General features: G+C 36.2%; 1 protein-coding gene across 4 annotated transcripts in view; it reads left to right on the top strand.

The window, feature by feature from the left end:
* LOC105516143 (protein NipSnap homolog 3A) overlaps positions 1-11184 on the top strand; it is a 52047-nt gene extending 40863 nt beyond the window's left edge. The window contains exons 2-6 of one of the 4 annotated variants that reach the window (XM_011948230.1): positions 3527-3737; positions 6056-6214; positions 8020-8169; positions 10008-10094; positions 10183-11184. In XM_011948230.1, coding sequence (XP_011803620.1) covers positions 3527-3737; positions 6056-6214; positions 8020-8169; positions 10008-10094; positions 10183-10259 — 684 coding nt within the window. In that variant the 3' untranslated portion in view covers positions 10260-11184. Of the gene's footprint in view, positions 1-3526; positions 3738-6055; positions 6215-8019; positions 8170-10007 lie in introns of all 4 variants that reach the window. The other 3 variants (XM_011948228.1, XM_011948229.1, XM_011948231.1) reach the window with 3 other exon arrangements.
* The last annotated feature ends 411 nt before the right edge of the window (positions 11185-11595 follow it).

The raw sequence follows: 11595 nt of genomic DNA on the forward strand, positions 1-11595 counted from the left end.
CCGGCAGTCGCAGTCAGAGGGCTTTTCTAGCTGGATGCCAGGGTTTTTGTGTGTTTTGTTTTTGTTTTTGAGACGGAGTCTCGCTGTATGGCCCAGGCTGGAGTGCAAGTGGCGCGATCTCGGTTCACTGCAACCTCCGCCTCCCGGGTTCAGGCGATTCTCCTGTCTCAGCCCCCCGAGTAGCAGGAATTACAGGCCTGCGCCAGCACGCCCTGCTAATTTTTTTTGCATATTTAGTAGAGTCGGGGGTTTCACCATGTTGGTCAGTCTGGTCTCGAATTCCTGACCTCGTGATCCGCCCGCCTCGACCTCCCAAAGTGCTGGGATTACAGGCATGAGCCACTGCGTCCAGCCTGATGCTGGCTGTTTTCTAGCCTAAATGCCACAACCCCCAGGACACCCCGTGGCGCCGGCTGTTGCGTTTTTGCCACCCAGCTAAGTCATGGCTGCGGCCCAGGGAGCGCTCCCATGTTGTCACCTGGCGCTGTCGATCCGCCGGTGGAGTTGTGGCTTTCCAAGCCACCCCCCTCTCTAAACATCAGGTTGAAGGAGGGAATGACCAACCAGCCGCTCGCAGTGGAACAGGCCTTCCCCTTTTGAATGAAACATTTCACGGAGACCCTTGAAGAGGAGACCCAGGGCCCCGGTGGGGCTGGACCCTGCCCGCCACCCTCTCTTCCTGCGGTCGCTCCCCCAGCCAGGCTGGGACAGGAGCCTCCTAGCAAACAGGACGATGACAGACTCTTTTAACCTTAGATGAGAAGTGGACAAAATGGAGCTTGTGATTCTGCCCTAACTTCCGAGATTGGCCTATTCTGTAGCTCCAAGCCAGAAATGTCTTTTCCTTTTCACGTTTAGGACTTTACTCCTTTCTGAAGGGGCAGGATAGGAAGGGGATTAACCTATCCTAAAGACAGACTGAGGAACACTAAAGAACAGCAGCTAATGTCAATTCCCCTCAGATTAACAATGCAGTCTTTACCCTAAATATTCTTTCTCTAGTGGCACAGGGCCAAGAATTATTTCCTTATGGCATTATTCTGAACTTGGTTGAGTTTTTTAAAATGTCTGCCAGTTGTTCTTTTTTAAGTGAAGTGGAGGTCATTGTGCTGGGAATGAGCCCTAACTGGAGATAAGGGAGCATGGAGGACTTATGATTTCTGCCTCCAGTAGGTAGTTTGCTGTGCAAGAAAAGTCTCACCGCCCCACACATATCCCTCTCCCCCTGCAGTTAGCCTTTCCTGAGCTTTTCTGTTATATATTTCTCCCGGGAAAGAGAATAAATCCATTTGACCACCTATTTCTGTGAAAGTTGCAGATACGCGGATGAAATCACTTTTGTCAGATCCAGGCAGAACAGGCTGGGAAGGCAGGAAGAGAGGAGGCTCGTGCTTACATATCTGAGATAAGAGCTGTTTCCAAGGAATTTAATTTTAATTTTAATTTTTTGAGACAGGCTTTTTCTGTCACCCAGGCTGGAGTGCAGTGGTGCAAACTCGGCTCACTGCAACCTCCACTTCCCAGGTTCAAGTGATTCTCCTGACTTAGCTTTCAGAATAGCTGGGATTACAGGAGCCCGCCACAATGCCCGGCTAATTTTTGTGTTTTTAGTAGGGATGCGGTTTCGCCGTGTTGGCCAGGCTGGTCTCGAACTCCTGACCTCAAGTGATCTGCCCCACCCTCGGCCTCCCAAAGTGCTGGGATTACAGGCGTGAGCCACAGCGCCCAGCCCAAGGACTTCAAAACCCCCATAGGAAATCCTTTCCCATCCTACACCTATCTCCTGCTTTGACAAAGTTTATCATTAGGCATTCTTTAGGACTGCAGTAATTCAGGTAAGATGTTCCTGAAAGACCGCTTTCCTGGTAGCATCTCTACCACTGAACTGACAACTCTGGCTTTGAGTCTCTGGAACCAATCAACTCTGTTTGTAAGCAACCTATGTGAATCTCTCGCTTTTTGCTGATAAAAGCTTCCCTTTACCTTTCCCTGACTGGATGCACTGATGGCTTTCTATCCCATACGTTTGTATCTATAATCCTTATTTCTCATTCCCAAGTAAACACAACATGTTTGTAGATAACTTTTTTCCAATATCTTTTTTTTAGGATAACATCTCCAGATACAAAACTCTGAAAATTAACTTTAAAAACAATTGTTTCAAATACCTCATTGGCCCATTTTCTGAAATGTTTATATTTTATAATATTTTTAAACTGTAGATACTAAACAGTTTTTTATTTTCAGAATTTGATTAAATTGACCCAAAAAGAATGGCCATCAAAAGAAAGGATAGTTGCAGTTATTTTTTGGTGTGAAGAAGGGTTTTCCAAGAAAACTAAGACACTTGGACAATAAGGGCATAACTCATACTGGAGATGAATGAACTCAAGATAGACAATTATAATTAAGACGTTATGCACACAAAACTACATAGACATTTGTATGTTGTAACCAAAAATATGTCAGTGAAAGATGCCTACTGAAACTGTTGTGATAGATTATTCTGAGTAGTGAGCCTCAGGAAGTTGTCACATGCTAACCACATCTAAATGAATGGATTTGTAAACTAGAATGCCACGGGAGTGGTCTGTGTATACACGTGTGTTTACATAAATATTTGCATGTACATACACACAGACTCTGGATAATTTCTGATAGGGCATTTGCTACTGAACATTAAGTTCACTCAGGCTCAGAGGGCCAGAATAGGACAGAAAATTTACCTATTGGGTGTATGACTATTACAAAGGGTGGTCTTAAAGGATAGTTCCATAAACTTGGTATAATTGGGTGCACTAAATGTGCGTACTTCTTGATATTGCATCTGTAATTAGAAACAATGATGCAGACAATTCTGATTTGTTGAATTTTTTTCCTTTTCAGCCTTTATGCAGCATACGCCCATAGTACAATGCAATTGGATAAGTCATAGCTTCCTTTTATATTAGGAAGTCCTGTTTTACATTCCAGTCCTGTTTTTGACCAGTAGTCTTCGTCAGTGGATTCAAGAAATACTTTGACCTGAATAGCCCTTCCTGTTCTTTTAGGAACCTAAAAAAAAGAGGTTTTTGTTAGTAAACATATTTTTGGGCCTGCCAAACGGCATATGTACTTAATAAATTTTTTTCAATGCGTAACTAATACATATGGTATTGAGTAAGATGGAATATTGGCTAAACAGGGGAAAACCCTTTGTAAATTAATGAGACTAAGTCTTAAATGTACTTCTTGGGTAAAGGAGTATCATTATGATCCCACGGCCTTCTTATAAAGCAAATTCTCATGAAAAAATGGCTAGAGGTAGACCCCTGCTAGGAAACAGTCACTATATATTCATCAGAATTAAGAGTAGTTATCTTTATTGACATCTCTATGTAAACAAATGTATATGGAGAATTGACAACAAAATTAAACAATGGATAATGAGTCTATGTGTGTTCCTTGTACCAGACTCAGGTTTGGTTGTAACCAAATCTGTAATTCTACCTTCCCAGGATATTTATATTTGTCTTATCTCCTTCAGGTGTGCTCATCTTTTGCTACAGGCCCCAGACAATATGATGGAACATTCTATGAATTTCGTACTTATTACCTTAAACCTTCAAAAATGAATGCGTTCATGGAAAATCTTAAGAAAACCATTCATCTTCGGACAGCTCACTCTGAATTGGTTGGATTCTGGAGCGTAGAATTTGGGAGCAGAATGAATAAAGTGTTTCATATTTGGAAGTATGGTAAAGAGTCATCCAGTTTTAGTGTTCAGTATAGATTTTCATTCTGTTAAATGTAACATAAGACTTAGTTCTTGGATCTATATTACTATAGATACATACAGGTTAAGTAAGACTTTTTAAAAGCAATACCAAAAAAATAAATTAGCAGATCTTCTTCCCAGTGGTTCACCTCTAACCACCCCTTGCTTGAACTCTTATGTTATCATAAATGAGAAAACATGGAGTCTCATATATCAAACCATAAAATTGTGAACTAGACTTTAATCTTCAGAAAAATGTTAGAATCGTTTGCTATAAAGATAGTTCGTGAAAATTTAAAGCAGTCATCGTAAATGTTCAAGTGGGTTAAGATCACAGTTGGGCCTGCCAAAAGACATGTATATTTAATAAAAATGTTTTCAATGTGTAATTAATATATATGATATTGACTATGATGGAATACTGGCTAAATAAGGGAGAATGCTTTGCAAATTTGTGAGACTCCTAATTGCAGTTCTTGGGTAAAGGGGTATCATTAGGATAAGAGAATTTTTTTTCTTATTATTATTACAGCTAGGGCTGGATATCAGCATTTTTGCAGAAATGATTCACCCTTTTGGGAGCTTTATAAAAATGGAGGTTTTTAAAGGATGATTGTTAACTTTTAAGCCTTACCCAACTCTGAGATTTAATAATTCTGTTATGTTTAGAGACCACTTTTTTTTTCATTTATGTACCCCAGAGTTTCAAGGAATTCACTTTCATACTACCCTAGGGAGGTAAGGAAAGGGAATGAGAGAGAGTTCTTCCCATATTGAGCTGACCTACCCCTGATTTAGTAGAGGAAGGAGAACAAGTGACAAGAATTCCCAGAATGTTTGTTACTCCCATGTCTGTTCTTAACAGTCCACATCAGGACCTGAGGGTACCTAAAGAACTTTTAATAATTTCATTTACTGTTTAGTGATCAGTGTCCAAAGTTAATAGTCATAAAGTAATTTAATATGAAAAGTGTTCATTCTATACTTGACATAACTCTTTAGTTTTTCCCTGTTATAATAAAACAGACCGTATTAAAACATAACTTATGCTTTAGATAAACCATAAGTTGAAACATGTCCCATTGAAAAAACTACTAATAAAGTCTTTATAATTCATTTATATGCTTTAGATAAACCACATATATAATCCACTTATGTGTGTTAGATGAGCCACAAGTTTAATCATGTCCCATTAAACTGCTCATAAAGTCTTTATAATTGACTTAAGTTGTAAGATAGGTGTTATTCCTTGTCCTCAGCATAAATTATATAATTCATTTACTATTAGTCTTAGGAGGCCCTAAAAGTAAATATACTATAGTTTTCCCTCTGTATTTGCAGGAGGTTGGTACCAGGACCCCCTGTAGATACCAAAATCAGCTCAAGTCCCTTATATGAAACAGCATAGTGTTTCCATCAAACCCACACACATCCTTCCATATACTGTAAGTCATCTCTAGATTACTTTTAATCCCTAATACAATATAGATACTATGTAAGTAGTTGTAATACTATATTATTTCACTTGTATTTTTAAAAATATTTTTAATCTGCAGTTGGTTGAATCCATAGATGCAGAACCTGTGGAGAGGGAGGGCTGACTATACAAGGCCCATATCTTGGTAAATGTATATACCTGTTTGGGTAACTTAGAAAGAAGAGAAATAAGTTGTAGAGAAAAAGAATTACTGACAATAAATAAAAGAATCAGCACTATTTCATTGGGAGCTGTTGTTCAAAAAAGAGGCTTAAAAAGTGCATCTTAATTTCATTTATGTTAAATTTGATTCAAAGTGTAGCTTGACCTCATCACCGACCACCAAGGAAAAATTGTCTTTATAAATCAAATGCTTCCATTTATTAATAAGAATCGTTAACATATACTGAGTACTAACTAAGGTGCCAAACACCATTCTAAGCTCTTTTCATGTATTAATTCATTTAATCCTCACAACAACCCTGAAGGTAGGTGTTATACTATTTTCTTCACAGAATAAGAAACTGAGGCACAGAAAGATTGAATAATGAACCTAATTCACACAACTTCCTAAGAAAGTCTTAGAGCCTATAAAGCCCATTCTATGTCAATTAAGTTCATTTTTTACATTTCAACTCCACTTTTAGACCATGAGTAACTTGAGAGCAGTTGTCACATATATTTATGTTGGCATCTCCAGTGACATAATAACATGGGGTTCCCATATGGCCTTGCACATTTGCTGAACTGAGTAAAATTTACGTAAAAATATGGGCCATTTGAAATCAAAACATTTTTTCTTAATTATTTTCCTCCCATAGATAATTTTGCTCATCGAGCTGAAGTTCGGAAAGCCTTAGCCAACTGTAAGGAATGGCAAGAACAATCTATCATTCCAAATTTGGCTCACATTGATAAACAAGAGACAGAAATTACTTACCTGATACCATGGTCCAAATTAGAAAAGCCTCCAAAAGAAGGTGAGTTCTTCCCTCTTATAGACTGTGAGTTTTAATGAGTAAAATACTATAGATCTAAAGCTATAAAAAGTAAAGTACTATAGGAAAAAATATATAATTCTTTGTTTTCTATAATAATATATGATGAGTCTGGAGATAAAAATGAATTAGAGACTGGGCACGGTGGCTCACACCTGTAATCTCAGCACTTTGGGAGGCCAAGGCGGGCGAATCACTTGAGGTCAAGAATTCAAGATCCACCTGGTCAATGTAGTGAAGCGCCATCTCTACCAAAAATACAAAAATTAGCTGGGTGTGGTGGTGCATGCCTGTAGTCCCAGCTACTCGGGAGGCTGAGGCAGGAGGATTGCCTGAACTTGGGAGGCAGAGGTTGCAGTGAGCCGAGATCGCATCACTGCACTTCAGCCTGGGCGACAGAGCGAGACTCAATCTTTAAAAAAAAAAAAAAAAAAAACAGAGAGAGAGAAAGAATGGGAGCTCTAGAGCATTTTGCTTATCCTTAAAACATTGAGCACAAAAAAGTGAAGTATTTTTCCAAATTGAAATCTAACAGATGCCTAACAAAAGTTGACATGGTCAGTACAGGTGAAAAAGTGGGGCTTGGGAGCTAGGAAAACAGGTATAGGTAGATAAGTCATAGTTTATGAAATTTTGTCACAGTTTTAAAATGTATAAACCTTTAATATAAAAGTATTTTTCCACAAATTCAGCTAATCTTAAATCATTAAGATTTGTAATTTATTTGTAAACTGACAATGTTTTGGAGGAATGAATTAACTACGTTATTGTAGTTTAACTTTTGTGTCTTCCTCTTTCTTGTTTCTCAGTTTGAAAGATTTGTCTTCTTCCTGATTTCACTTCTTGCTCACTAAAGGAAATAATTACCTCAGTCTAATTTTAAACAGAGATCAGATTCAAAAAGCATAAACTAATTTAAATTTCATTTTATGTCTCCCATAAACTCAACTTTGTATTTTATTTTAGATTATAAGAGATTTGAAAAGTCTTGTTTGGATTCTAATGTACTTAAAACTCCCCTTAGCTTTCAGCACTAAGTAAAACAGTTGGCTTCACAGTGTGAGGTCTTATAAATAGTTCCCTTCCTCTATATTGTTCATAATTCTTTAGTAACTTTGCATTTCTTTCCTTTTTCTTCTCCAATCTACCTTGTCCTCTGGTTTCTTTCTCTCCACCCATCTTGTACTTCTGGCCAGAAGGTAGAATGGTTTTTAAGCATTTACGTCGATATTTAAGAAGAATAAAACCATCTCCTTGAGGGTTTTCTTTTTTTCCTTAAAGGCTCAGACATGACTTCGGGTCAACTAGAAATAGAATCCCATAGGGGAAAATAATACAAAGGAAAAAGTTATTTCCTCTCAAAATTGAAAAGGAGAAGGAAATGTAGGATATCAGAAAGTACTACTCTTCTTCATTTCTTTTTTTAAAAGTGTAGACGGGCAGCTTGAAAATTCTGCTGCATTATCAATTCTCAATATCTGTGTTTTTGACAAATTTTATAGATTAAAAATATTTCAGAGTGTAGTTTATATAGATAGCTTCCAGTCCTTTTTCTTTATTTTCTTTATGATTAATTTTAACAACTGACCCTTCAACATGGACAAAGACTTTCTAAACATAAAAGCAAAGAAAAATAATGCAGAGAATTAATAAATATGAGTACATATGCATGTATACATGGATTATCCTCTAAATTCATTGGTTAGCCTTCTAATGGAATCAAGAAAACCTGGTTAGATATTGTTTGAATGTCTTCTGTAAAATAATTATTTTTCTCCCTATTCTAGGAGTCTATGAACTAGCTGTTTTTCAGATGAAACCTGGTGGACCAGCTCTGTGGGGTGATGCATTTAAAAGAGCAATTAATGCCCATGTCAATTTAGGCTACACAAAAGTAGTTGGTGTTTTCCACACAGAATATGGAGAACTCAACAGAGGTACAGTTGTCCATTTGTTCTATGAAGTTGCCATGTATATTAGATCAGTTTGTCTCTCTTTTTCATTATGGTACCTGTTTTAATTTTTATTTCCAAATTTTTAGAGTTTGTTGTTTATAGGACTGAAAAAACCTATAAACATCTTATTTTACATCCTTTTTTTTTACAGTGTTAATACTTTATGGAGCCTTTTTCAAATGCTGAACTGCTGTTTTTTTTTTTTTTTAAACTTTTATTTTAGGTTCACGGGGTATATGTGAAGGTTTGTTACCTAGGTAAACCCATGTCATGGGGGTTTGTTGTACAGATTATTTCATCACTCAGGTATTAAGCCCAGTACCCAATTGTTATCTTTCTAATCCTCTCCCTCCTCTCATCTTCCATTCTCAAGTAGACCCCAGTGTCTGTTGTTTCCTTCTTTGTGTTCATAAATTCTCATCATTTAGCTTCCACCTGTTAGAACATGTGGTATCTGATTTTCTTTTCCTCCGTTGGTTTGTTGAGGATAATAGCCTCTAGCTCCATCCATGTTCCCACAAAAGATATAATCTGGTTCTTTTTTATGGCTGCATGGTATTCCATGGTGTGTATATACCACATTTTCTTCATCCAATCTGTTGTTGATAGGCATATAGGTTTTCATGAAAAGATTCCAAGTCTTTGCTGTTGTGAATAGTGCTGCAGTGAACATTCACATGTACATGTCTTTAGGGTAGAATGATTGACACTTCTCTGGGTATATATCCAGCAATGGGATTGCTAGGTCGAATGGCAGTTCTGCTTTTAGCTCTTTGAGGAATCACCATACTGCTTTCCACAGTGGTTGAACTGATTTACACTCCCATCAACAGGGTATAAGTGTTCCCTTTTTTTCATAACCTCACCAGCATCTGTTATTTTTTGACTTTTTAGTAATAGCCATTCTGACTGGTGTGAGATGGTATCTAGTTGTGGCTTATATTTGCATTTCTCTAATGATCAGTGATATTGAGCATTTTTTCATAAGTTTGGTGGCCTGATGTATGTCTTCTTTAGAAAAGTGACTGTTCATGCCCTTTACCCACTTTTTAATGGGGTTCTTTGTTTTTCTCTTATATGTTTGTTTAAGTTCCTTATAGAGGCTAGATATTAGACCTCTGTCAGATGCATAGTTTGCAAAAAATTTTCTCCCATTCTGTAGGTTGTCTGTTTACTCTGTTGATAGTTTTTTTTGTTGTTGTTGTTGTTTGGTTTTCTTTTGCTGTGCAGAAGCTCTTAAGTGTAATTAGATACCATTTGTCAATTTTTGTTTTTGTCATGATTATTTTTGTTGTCTTTGTCATTCAAAATTAATATCCTTGACATAGAAAATTATCACATTGTTGCAACATTTTTAAAAATCTGTTACTAAGTATAATATACAGTAAGACCCTAATTTGTTTTACTCATTTTTTTTTAAAGGAAACACGCCATATGTTGATAAAGGTTTGTCTAGGCACTTAAGGTTATACTAATTTTTATTTTTTCTTTGTATCACCTAAATTTTCTACAGTAAACAATTTTTTTATAATCTGCTTTTTAAGAAAAAAATAGTAGGAAGTTGGGTCTAGTCTTAATTGTACCTTAAGCTGTGTTTCTTTGCATTCTCTCTTCGGCCTTATGTTTCCAGTTTAACTTACAAATTTATCTCCCAAATTTCTGATCCCTCTGAAATCTTATCACTAACATGTTTAGTTTTACCTTCTTGATATCACTATTTTGATTCAAAGAATAAGACAACATTTCTGATTCATTTTTTCAATATTTCTTATTTGCTATTGCCATATAGTTCAGAAACTACTTGTGGTTTGTTTCTGCAGTTCATGTTCTTTGGTGGAACGAGAGTGCAGATAGTCGTGCAGCTGGGAGACATAAGTCCCATGAGGATCCCAGAGTTGTGGCAGCTGGTAAGCTGTTTGACTAGGCATGAATTATTTTTAGAACAAATGTGATTCAGTCAATAATTGTATGCCTTCTTATGAAATGTTTTTCCAGTTCGGGAAAGTGTCAACTACCTAGTATCTCAGCAGAATATGCTTCTGATTCCTACATCCTTTTCACCGTTGAAATAGTTTTCTACTGAAATACAAAACATTTCATTAACTGCTCTAAGATGTGTCTGCTAATGGTGCTTAAATTCTCCCAAGAGGTTCTCACTTTTATTTGAAGGATGTGGTAAGTTAATTAGTTAATTTGCTATGCTTCCTGCATTTTTGAAAGTTACATCTTCTCCACTGCTTTAAGAAATAGTTCAGTTCACTTTCACCTTGGCATTTCAGTATGTTACACATTAGAAGTAGCTGTCACTACTTGGTTTTTCATTTGTTTTAGAATACCTCTTCTGTATTTTGATAACTCATTGCTTTATAGAATTTTCTTTTATTCAAATAAGGATTTTACATTTCCTTGCCCGACAGTATTTTTGAATTATTTATATAAAATATCTCTCTTTTCATCATATCTACTTTTCCTGAGATTTTTTTTAAAAAATTGCTTAGTGAAGTTTATTTTGTGATATCAAATGGGATTTATAAAAATATTAGATTGTTTATTTCTTTACTGTGGAAAAGTACAATGTCATCTGTAGTAATTATTGCTTTTACATTAATTATTAGTCATTCTAACTTGGAAAATAATGCAGTTGGGTCACAGTGTCAAAAATCTAGAAAGTCTTGTTGGTTTATATGCTGAAATTGTTCATTTATAATTAATTTTACTAATTTCTACTTAGTTTGGATCACTAACAGAGATCTTGGGACATTTATTTGTTTTAAAGAAATATTTGTGGTTATGGAAATGCTTGCCCTAATAAAAATCCTACATATTCATTGTTTTTTTAAATTCAAATTTTATACTTATATGATCTCTAGAGCTCTTACTATGTTGCTATAAGACAGTAATATAGTGATAATTTACCAACTTTATTGAAAATGTTAAGTTGCATCAATAAAATAGCATGCTGGGAACCTGAGAAGGAAGGTTTCTTTAGTACTGCCACAGATGTCCTGGAGTTTTCTTTGAAACATCTTTCATTTCCATTTTACTTGATGCCTCTAACTTATAAAACTAGATTTGGTACTCCTGATAGTGTATATTTACAGCTATATTATTTTTACATTTTTACAGACTGTCTCCTGATAGTCTACATTTACAGCTATATTATTTTATATTTTTAAAATCTTATAGCTATAAAATAGTAAATTGTGAATTAGCTGTCCAAGGGAAATTTGGAAAACAAAATGTACGGTTTCCTCTTACTTATCAGGCTGTAAGCGATCTGCAGTTTATCTGGGCTATTATGCAATGTCAGATATTATTTATGAGAGGCAGGCAGTGGCAGCTTACACAGACATGCCGCCTCAGCATTCTTTTCCATGCAGAGTTCAAAGAGGCCTAAGACATCTCACA

The sequence above is a fragment of the Colobus angolensis genome, unplaced genomic scaffold (assembly GCF_000951035.1).
Source record: "Colobus angolensis palliatus isolate OR3802 unplaced genomic scaffold, Cang.pa_1.0 Scaffold276, whole genome shotgun sequence".
Lineage (NCBI taxonomy): Eukaryota > Metazoa > Chordata > Mammalia > Primates > Cercopithecidae > Colobus > Colobus angolensis.